The sequence below is a fragment of the Mytilus edulis genome, chromosome 5, assembly GCF_963676685.1.
Source record: "Mytilus edulis chromosome 5, xbMytEdul2.2, whole genome shotgun sequence".
Taxonomy (NCBI): domain Eukaryota; kingdom Metazoa; phylum Mollusca; class Bivalvia; order Mytilida; family Mytilidae; genus Mytilus; species Mytilus edulis.
In genome coordinates, this window is record NC_092348.1 from 34,166,612 (window position 1) to 34,178,733 (window position 12,122).

The 12,122-nt window shown below is 37.4% G+C and overlaps 1 protein-coding gene across 1 annotated transcript; it reads left to right on the top strand.

The window, feature by feature from the left end:
• The first annotated feature begins 2,126 nt into the window (after positions 1 to 2,126).
• LOC139525058 (uncharacterized) lies at positions 2,127 to 11,523 on the top strand. Its single transcript, XM_071320235.1, has 4 exons — positions 2,127 to 2,131; positions 2,362 to 3,462; positions 3,837 to 4,914; positions 11,518 to 11,523. The coding sequence occupies exons 1-4, from the start codon at positions 2,127 to 2,129 to the stop codon at positions 11,521 to 11,523; spliced, it is 2,190 nt and encodes a 729-aa protein (XP_071176336.1).
• The last annotated feature ends 599 nt before the right edge of the window (positions 11,524 to 12,122 follow it).

The following is a 12,122-nucleotide window of genomic DNA, read 5'->3' on the forward strand; positions in this document are numbered from 1 at the left end:
ATCGCTCACCCTAATGCTGTCAATAATCCTAACCCTAATGGTGTTAATAACCCTAACCCTATTGCTGTCTATAACTCTAACCCGTTTTATGTCTATAACCCTAACCTAAATGCTGTCTATAACCCGTACCCTAATGCTGTCTATAACCATAATCCTAATGCTGTCTATAACCCTAACCCTATTGCTGTCAATAACCCTAACCCTTATGATGTCTTTTACCATAACCATAACACGGCCAATAACCCTAACCCTAATTTTGTTTATAATCCAAACCCTATTGCTGTCTATAACACTACCCCTTATGATGTCAATAACCATATCCCGAATGATTTCTATAACCCTAACCCTAGTGATATCTATAACTCTAACCTTAATGATGTCTATCACCCTAACCCTTATTTTGTTTATCACCCTAGCCCTATTGCTGTCTATAACCCTAACCTTAATGATGTCTATACCCCTAACCCCAATGATGTCTATACCCCTAACCTCATTGATGTCTATAACTCTTACCCTAATGGCATCTATAACACTAATCATAATGCTGTTGATAACCCTAACCATAATGATGTCTATTATCCTTACCATAATGCTGTCTATAACTCTAACCTTAATGCTGTTAATAATCCTTACCCTAATGCTGTCTATAACCCTAACCCTAATGCTGCCTATAACCCCAACCCTAATGCTGTCTATAACCCTAACCCTAATGCTGCCTATAACTCTAACCCCAAAGATGTCTATAACCCTGACCCTAATGTTGTCTATAAACCTTACCCCAATACTGTCTATAATCCTAATGATGTCTATGACTCTAACCCTAATGCTGTCAATAACCCTAACCCTAATGCTGTCTATAATTTAACCCTAATGATGTCTATAACCCTAACCCAAATGATGTCTATACCCATAACCCCAATGATGTCTATACCCCTAACCTCATTGATGTCTATAACTCTCACCCTAATGGCATCTATAACACTAACCCTAATGCTGTTGGTAACCCTAACCCTAATTATTTCTATTATCCTTACCCTAATGCTGTCTATAACTCTAACCTTAATGCTGCTAATAACCCTCATCCTAATGCTGCCTATAACTCTAACCCTAATGATATCTATAACCCTAACCCTAATGCCGTTTATAACCCTCATGCTGTCTATAAACCTTACCCCAATACTGTCTATAATCCTAACCATAATGCCGTCTATAACCCTTACCCTAATGCTGTCTATAACCCTAATGATGTCTATAAATCTTACCCCAATACTGTCTATAACCCTAACCCTAAGTCTGTCTATAACCCTAACCCTAATGATGACTATAACCCTAACCCTAATGATGTCTATAACCCTAACCCTAATGATGTCTTTAACCCTAAACCCAATGATATCTCTAACCCTAACCCTAATGCTGTATATAACCCTAACCCTAAAGATGTCTATAGCCCTAACCCTAATGATGTCTATAACCCTAACCCTAATGATGTCTTTAACCCTAAACCTAATGATGACTATAACTCTAATCCTAATTCTGTCTATAAACCTAACCCTTAGTCTGTCTATAACCCTAACCCTAATGATGACTATAACCCTAACCCTAATTCTGTGGATAAATCTAACCCTAAGTCTGTCTATATCCCTAACCCTAATGATGTCTATAACCATAACCATAATGCAGTCTTTAACTTAACTCCAATGATGTCTATAACCCTAACAGTATTGCAGTCTTTAACCTACCCCTAAGTCTGTCTATAACCCTAACCCTGAGTCTGTCTATAACCCTAACCCTAATGATGTCTATAACCCTAACCCTAATGATTTCTTTGACCCTAACCCTAATGATGACTATAACCCTAATTCTAATTCTGTCTAAAACTTAACCCTAAATCTGTCTATAACCCTAACCCTAAATCTGTCTATAACCCTAACCCTAATGATGTCTATAACTCTAAACGTAATGCAGTCTTTAACCTAACCATAATGATGTCTATAACCCTAACCCTAATGATGTCTATAACCCTAACCCTAATGAAGTCTATAACCCTAACCCTAATGATGTCTATAACCCTAACCCTAATGATGTCTATAACCCTAACCCTAATGATGTCTATAACCCTAACCCTAATGAGGTATATAACCCTAACCCTAATGATGTCTATAACCCTAACCCTAATGATGTCTTTAACCCTCACCCCAATGCTGCCTATAACCCTAACCCTAATGATGTCTATAATCCTTACCCTAATGATGACCATAACCCTAACCCTAATGATGTCTATAACCCTAACTCTAGTGATATCTATAACTCTAACCTTAATGATGTCTATCACCCTAACCCTAATTTTGTTTATCACCCTAGCCCTATTGCTGTCTATAACCCTAACCTTAATGATGTCTATACCCCTAACCCCAATGATGTCTATACCCCTAACCTCATTGATGTCTATAACTCTTACCCTAATGGCATCTATAACACTTATCCTAATGCTGCTGATAACCCTAACCCTAATGATGTCTATTATCCTTACCCTAATGCTGTCTATAACTCTAACCTTAATGCTGTTAATAATCCTTACCCTAATGCTGTCTATAACCCTAACCCTAATGCTGCCTATAACCCCAACCATAATGCTGTCTATAACCCTAACCCTAATGCTGCCTATAACTCTAACCCAAAAGATGTCTATAACCATGACCCTAATGTTGTCTATAAACCTTACCCCAATACTGTCTATAATCCTAATGATGTCTATGACTCTAACCCTATTGCTGTCAATAACCCTAACCCTTATGATGTCTTTTACCATAACCATAACACGGCCAATAACCCTAACCCTAATTTTGTTTATAATCCAAACCCTATTGCTGTCTATAACACTACCCCTTATGATGTCAATAACCATATCCCGAATGATTTCTATAACCCTAACCCTAGTGATATCTATAACTCTAACCTTAATGATGTCTATCACCCTAACCCTAATTTTGTTAATCACCCTATCCCTATTGCTGTCTATAACCCTAACCTTAATGATGTCTATACCCCTAACCCCAATGATGTCTATACCCCTAACCTCATTGATGTCTATAACTCTTACCCTAATGGCATCTATAACACTAATCCTAAGGCTGTTGATAACCCTAACCCTAATGATGTCTATTATCCTTACCCTAATGCTGTCTATAACTCTAACCTTAATGCTGTTAATAATCCTTACCCTAATGCTGTCTATAACCCTAACCCTAATGCTACCTATAACCCCAACCCTAATGCTGTCTATAACCCTAACCCTAATGCTGCCTATAACTCTAACCCCAAAGATGTCTATAACCCTGACCCTAATGTTGTCTATAAACCTTACCCCAATACTGTCTATAATCCTAATGATGTCTATGACTCTAACCCTAATGCTGTCAATAACCCTAACCCTAATGCTGTCTATAATTTAACCCTAATGATGTCTATAACCCTAACCCCAATGATGTCTATACCCATAACCCCAATGATGTCTATACCCCTAACCTCATTGATGTCTATAACTCTCACCCTAATGGCATCTATAACACTAACCCTAATGCTGTTGGTAACCCTAACCCTAATGCGGTATATAACCCTAACCCTAATGATGTCTATAACCCTAACCCTAATGATGTCTTTAACCCTCACCCCAATGCTGCCTATAACCCTAACCCTAATGATGTCTATAATCCTTACCCTAATGATGACTATAACCCTAACCCTAATGATGTCTATAACCCTAACTCTAGTGATATCTATAACTCTAACCTTAATGATGTCTATCACCCTAACCCTAATTTTGTTTATCACCCTAGCCCTATTGCTGTCTATAACCCTAACCTTAATGATGTCTATACCCCTAACCCCAATGATGTCTATACCCCTAACCTCATTGATGTCTATAACTCTTACCCTAATGGCATCTATAACACTTATCCTAATGCTGCTGATAACCCTAACCCTAATGATGTCTATTATCCTTACCCTAATGCTGTCTATAACTCTAACCTTAATGCTGTTAATAATCCTTACCCTAATGCTGTCTATAACCCTAACCCTAATGCTGCCTATAACCCCAACCCTAATGCTGTCTATAACCCTAACCCTAATGCTGCCTATAACTCTAACCCAAAAGATGTCTATAACCATGACCCTAATGTTGTCTATAAACCTTACCCCAATACTGTCTATAATCCTAATGATGTCTATGACTCTAACCCTATTGCTGTCAATAACCCTAACCCTTATGATGTCTTTTACCATAACCATAACACGGCCAATAACCCTAACCCTAATTTTGTTTATAATCCAAACCCTATTGCTGTCTATAACACTACCCCTTATGATGTCAATAACCATATCCCGAATGATTTCTATAACCCTAACCCTAGTGATATCTATAACTCTAACCTTAATGATGTCTATCACCCTAACCCTAATTTTGTTAATCACCCTATCCCTATTGCTGTCTATAACCCTAACCTTAATGATGTCTATACCCCTAACCCCAATGATGTCTATACCCCTAACCTCATTGATGTCTATAACTCTTACCCTAATGGCATCTATAACACTAATCCTAAGGCTGTTGATAACCCTAACCCTAATGATGTCTATTATCCTTACCCTAATGCTGTCTATAACTCTAACCTTAATGCTGTTAATAATCCTTACCCTAATGCTGTCTATAACCCTAACCCTAATGCTACCTATAACCCCAACCCTAATGCTGTCTATAACCCTAACCCTAATGCTGCCTATAACTCTAACCCCAAAGATGTCTATAACCCTGACCCTAATGTTGTCTATAAACCTTACCCCAATACTGTCTATAATCCTAATGATGTCTATGACTCTAACCCTAATGCTGTCAATAACCCTAACCCTAATGCTGTCTATAATTTAACCCTAATGATGTCTATAACCCTAACCCCAATGATGTCTATACCCATAACCCCAATGATGTCTATACCCCTAACCTCATTGATGTCTATAACTCTCACCCTAATGGCATCTATAACACTAACCCTAATGCTGTTGGTAACCCTAACCCTAATTATTTCTATTATCCTTACCCTAATGCTGTCTATAACTCTAACCTTAATGCTGCTAATAGCCCTCATCCTAATGCTGCCTATAACTCTAACCCTAATGATGTCTATAACCCTAACCCTAATGCCGTTTATAACCCTCATGCTGTCTATAAACCTTACCCCAATACTGTCTATAATCCTAACCATAATGCCGTCTATAACCCTTACCCTAATGCTGTCTATAACCCTAATGATGTCTATAAATCTTACCCCAATACTGTCTATAACCCTAACCCTAAGTCTGTCTATAACCCTAACCCTAATGATGACTATAACCCTAACCCTAATGATGTCTATAACCCTAACCCTAATGATGTCTTTAACCCTAAACCCAATGATATCTCTAACCCTAACCCTAATGCTGTATATAACCCTAAGCCTAATGATGACTATAACCCTAACCCTAATGATGTCTATAACCCTAACCCTAATGATGTCTATAACCCTAAACGTAATGCAGTCTTTAACCTAACCCTAATGATGTCTATAACCCTAACCCTAATGATGTCTATAACCCTAACCCTAATGATGTCTATAACCCTAACCCTAATGATGTCTATAACCCTAACCCTAAAGATGACTATAACCCTAACCCTAATGATGACTATAACCCTAACCCTAATGATGTCTATAATCCTTATGCTGTCTACAATACTAACCCTAATGCAGTCTTAAACCTAATCCTTATGCTGTCTATAACCCTAAGCCTAATGCTGTCTATAACCCTAACCCTCATTCTGTCTATAAACGTAACCCTAAGTCTGTCTATAACCCTAACCCTAATTATGTCTCTAACCATAACCTTAAAATGATGTCTATAACCCTAACCCCAATGATGTCTTTAACCCTAACCCTAATGCTGTCTATAATCCTAACCCTAATGATTTTTATAACCCTAACCCTAATGCTATCTATAAACCTAACCCTAATTCTGTCTATAACCCTAACCCTAATGTTGTCTATAACCCTTACCCTAATGCTGTCTATAACCCTAACCCTAACTCTGTCTATAACCCTAACCCTAACTCTGTCTATAACCCTAACCCTAATGATGTCTATAGTCCTACCCATAATGCTGTCTATAACCCTAACCCTAAGTCTGTCTATAACCCTAACCCTAATGATGACTATAACTCTAACCCTAATTCTCTCTATAAACCTAACCCTAAGTCTGTCTATAACCCTAACCCTAATGATGACTATAACCCTAACCCTAATTATGTGGATAAAACTAACCCTATGTCTGTCTATAACCCTAACCCTAATGATGTCTATAACCATAACCATAATGCAGTCTTTAACTTAACCCTAATGATGTCTATAAGCCTAACAGTAATGCAGTCTTTAACCTAACCCTAAGTCTGTCTATAACCCTAACCCTAAGTCTGTCCATAACCCTAACCCTAATTATGTCTATAACTCTAACCCTAATGATGTCTTTAACCCTAACCCTAATGATGACTATAACCCTAACCCTTATTCTGTCTAAAACCTAACCCTAATGATGTCTATAACCCTAACCCTAATGATGACTATAACCCTAACCCTAATGATTTCTATAACCCTTAACGTAATGCAGTCTTTAACCTTACCATAATGATGTCTATAACCCTAACCCTAATGCAGTCTTTAACCAAATCCTAAGTCTGTCTATAACCCTAAACGTAATGCAGTCTTTAACCTAACCCTAATGATGTCTATAACCCTAATGATGTCTATAACCCTAACCCTAATGATGTCTATAACCCTAACCCTAATGATATCTATAACCCTAACCCTAATGAGGTCTATAACCCTAACCCTAATGATGTCTATAACCCTAACCCTAATGATGTCTATAACCCTAACCCTAATGTTGTCTATAACCCTTACCCTAATGCTGTCTATAACCCTAACCCTAACTCTGTCTATAACCCTAACCCTAACTCTGTCTATAACCCTAACCCTAATGATGTCTATAGTCCTACCCATAATGCTGTCTATAACCCTAACCCTAAGTCTGTCTATAACCCTAACCCTAATGATGACTATAACTCTAACCCTAATTCTCTCTATAAACCTAACCCTAAGTCTGTCTATAACCCTAACCCTAATGATGACTATAACCCTAACCCTAATTATGTGGATAAAACTAACCCTATGTCTGTCTATAACCCTAACCCTAATGATGTCTATAACCATAACCATAATGCAGTCTTTAACTTAACCCTAATGATGTCTATAAGCCTAACAGTAATGCAGTCTTTAACCTAACCCTAAGTCTGTCTATAACCCTAACCCTAAGTCTGTCCATAACCCTAACCCTAATTATGTCTATAACTCTAACCCTAATGATGTCTTTAACCCTAACCCTAATGATGACTATAACCCTAACCCTTATTCTGTCTAAAACCTAACCCTAATGATGTCTATAACCCTAACCCTAATGATGACTATAACCCTAACCCTAATGATTTCTATAACCCTTAACGTAATGCAGTCTTTAACCTTACCATAATGATGTCTATAACCCTAACCCTAATGCAGTCTTTAACCAAATCCTAAGTCTGTCTATAACCCTAAACGTAATGCAGTCTTTAACCTAACCCTAATGATGTCTATAACCCTAATGATGTCTATAACCCTAACCCTAATGATGTCTATAACCCTAACCCTAATGATATCTATAACCCTAACCCTAATGAGGTCTATAACCCTAACCCTAATGATGTCTATAACCCTAACCCTAATGATGTCTATAACCCTAACCCTAATGATGTCTATAACCCTAACCCTAATGAGGTATATAATCCTAACCCTAATGATGTCTATAACCCTAACCCTAATGATGACTATAACCCTAACCCTAATGATGACTATAACCCTAACCCGTATGATGTCTATAATCCTTATGCTGTCTACAATCCTAACCCTAATGCAGTCTTAAACCTAACCCTTATGCTGTCTATAATGATGTCTATAACCATAACCATAATGCAGTCTTCAACTTAACCCTAATGATGTCTATAACCCTAACAGTAATGCAGTCTTTAACCTAACCCTAAGTCTGTCTATAACCCTAACCCTAAGTCTGTCTATAACCCTAACCCTAATGATGTCTATAACCCTAACCCTAATGATGTCTTTAACCCTAACCCTAATGATGACTATAACCCTAACCCTAATGATGACTATAACCCTAAACGTAATACAGGCTTCAACCTAACCATGATGCTGTCTACAATCCTAACCCTAATGCAGTCTTTAACCTAACCCAAAGTCTGTCTATAACCCTAACCCTAAGTCTGTCTATAACCCTAACCCTAATGATGTCTATAACCCTAACCCTAATGATGTCCATAACCCTAACCCTAATTATGTCTATAACCCTAACCCTAATGATGTCTATAACCCTAACCCTAATGATGTCCATAACCCTAACCCTAATTATGTCTATAACCCTAACCCTAATGATGTCTTTAACCCTAACCGTAATAATGACTATAACCCTAACCCTAATGATTTCTATAACCCTTAACGTAATGCAGTCTTTAATCTTACCATAATGATGTCTATAACCCTAACCCTAATGCAGTCTTTAACCTAATCCTAAGTCTGTCTATAACCCTAACGCTAATGATGTCTATAACCCTAAACGTAATGCAGTCTTTAACCTAACCCTAATGATGTCTATAACCCTAACCCTAATGTTGTCTATAACCCTAACCCTAATGATGTCTATAACCCTAACCTTAATGAGGTCTATAACCCTAACCCTAATGATGTCTATAACCCTAACCCTAATGATGTCTATAACCCTAACCCTAATGATGTCTATAACCCTAACCTTAATGAGGTCTATAACCCTAACCCTAATGATGTCTATAACCCTAACCCTAATGATGTCTATAACCCTAACCCTAATGATGTCTATAACCCTAACCCTAATGATGTCTATAACCCTAACCTTAATGAGGTCTATAACCCTAACCCTAATGATGTCTATAACCCTAACCCTAATGATGACTATAACCCTAACCCTAATGATGTCTATAACCCTAACCCTAATGATGTCTATAACCCTAAACGTAATGCAGTCTTTAACCTTACCCTAATGATGTCTATAACCCTAACCCTAATGATGTCTATAACCCTAACCCTAATGATGTCTATAACCCTAACCCTAATGATGTCTATAACCCTAACCCTAATGATGTCTATAACCCTAACCCTAATGATGTCTATAACCCTAACCCTAATGATGACTATAACCCTAACCCTAATGATGACTATAACCCTAACCCTAATGATGTCTATAATCCTTATGCTGTCTACAATACTAACCCTAATGCAGTCTTAAACCTAATCCTTATGCTGTCTATAACCCTAAGCCTAATGCTGTCTATAACCCTAACCCTCATTCTGTCTATAAACGTAACCCTACGTCTGTCTATAACCCTAACCCTAATTATGTCTCTAACCATAACCTTAAAATGATGTCTATAACCCTAACCCTAATGATGTCTTTAACCCTAACCCTAATGCTGTCTATAATCCTAACCCTAATGATTTTTATAACCCTAACCCTAATGCTATCTATATACTTAACCCTAATTCTGTCTATAACCCTAACCCTAATGTTGTGTAAAACCCTAACCCTTATGCTGTCTATAACCCTAACCCTAATGCTGTCTATAACCCTAACCCTAACTCTGTCTATAACCCTAACCCTAACTATGTCTATAACCCTAACCCTAATGATGTCTATAGTCATACCCATAATGCTGTCTATAACCCTAATGCTGTCTATAACCCTAACCCTAAGTCTGTCTATAACCCTAACCCTAATGATGACTATAACTCTAACCCTAATTCTCTCTTTAAACCTAACCCTAAGTCTGTCTATAACCCTAACCCTAATGATGACTTTAACCCTAACCCTAATTCTGTGGATAAAACTAACCCTATGTCTGTCTATAACCCTAACCCTAATGATGTCTATAACCATAACCATAATGCAGTCTTTAACTTAACCCTAATGATGTCTATAACCCTTACCCTTATGCTATCTATAACCCTAACCCCAATGCTATCTATAACTCTAACCCTAATGATGTCTATAACCCTAACCCCAATGCTGTCTATAAACCTAACCTTAATGCTGTCTATACCCCCAACCCTAATGTCGTCTATAGCCCTTACCCCGATGATGTCTATAACCCTAACCTTAATGATGTCTGTAACCCTAACCCAAATGTTGTCATAACCCCAACCCCAACCCTAATGTCGTCTATAACCCTAACCCTAATGATTTCGATAACCCTTACCCTAATGATGGCTATAACCCTAACGTTTATGCTGTCTATAACCCTAACCCTAATGATGTCTGTAGCATTAACTCTAATGCCGTCTATAACCCTAATGCTGTCTATAACCCTAACCCTAGTATTGTCTATAACCCTAATCCTAATGATATCTATTACCCCAACTCTAATGATGTTTATAGCCCTCACCCTTATGCTATCTATAACCCTAACTCTAATGCTGTCTATAATACTAACCTTTATGCTGTCTATAATCCTAACCTTTATGCTGTCTACATTCCTAAACATAATGCTGTTTTAACCCAAACCGTATTACTTTGTATAACCTACTGATGTCTATAACCTTAAACCTAATGCTGCCTTTAATACAAACCCTTAAGCTGTCCACAACTCTAACCCTATAACTGTATATTACCTTAGCCCTAATACTGTTTATAATACAAACCTTTAATATGTCTATAATACTAACCCTTATGCTTTTACAACCCTTACTTATTGTGAACGTTCTATCTCTATGTAGTAACATTGCAGCAGCGCCTGCATACGGAGTATATATCTCCCAATTAATACCATATTCCCGGGCTTCTATTTCCATAACTTCCTTGATAGAGGGTTGCTGCTCACAATGAAGCTATTAAACCAAGAGTTCCAAATGGTGAAGTTGAAATAATCCCTACGTAAAGTTTACGGATGTAAAAACGAGTTGGTTGGCCATTATGGAATATCCGTTTTCAAGATGATATCGGATATGTTCCTTATGTCGTAACTGCAATCCGTTCCCTTTTCACGAATGTGACCTACCGAGTTAGACTATTAATCGGGTTTGTAATGAGATGAGCAACACGAAATTGAGTTTTTATGCCTTGTCTTGTGTCCCAGGCATAGATTTCCTTAGCCGTATTTGGCACATTTTTTTTAAATTTTGGATCCTCAATGCTCTTCAACTTCGTACTTGTTTGGCTTTAAAAATATTTTGATATGAGCGTCACTGATGAGTCTTAGGTAGACGAAACGCGCGTCTGGCGAACTAAATTATAATCCTGGTACCTTTGATAGCTATGTATTATTAATTGTCTGCTTGTCTTTTTTTTCTTTTTTAGCAATAGAGTTGACTCAGTGTTTTTTCGATCTATGAGTTTATGGTCCCTCTGGTATCTTTCGCCCCTTTTTAACCCTAATGCTGTCTATAACCCTTACCCTAATACTGTCTATAATCCTAACCCTAATGCTATCCACAACCTTACTCTGCATGCTGTCTATAATCCTAACCCTAATAATGTATATAACCCTAATGCTGTATATAACCTTAAACTTAATGCTGAACTAACCCTAGTGCTGTCTGTAACCCTTACCCTAATACTGTCTATAATACTAATCCTAATGCTGTCTGTAACCGTACATATCATGTCTATAACATTAACCTTAATGCTATCTATAATCCTAACCATAACGATGTCTATAACCCTACCCTTATTTTGTCCTAACCATAATGCTGTCTATAATCCTAAACCTAATGATTTCAATAACCCTAACCCTAATGATGTCTAATAAGCATAACCCTTACCCAAACAATAAGCACAACCCTTACTTGAACAATAAGCATAATTTTTACTCCAACAATAAACATAATCCTTACCTAAAACATAAGCATAACCCTTACCGAATCAATAAGCATAACCCCATACCAAAACAGTAATCATATCCT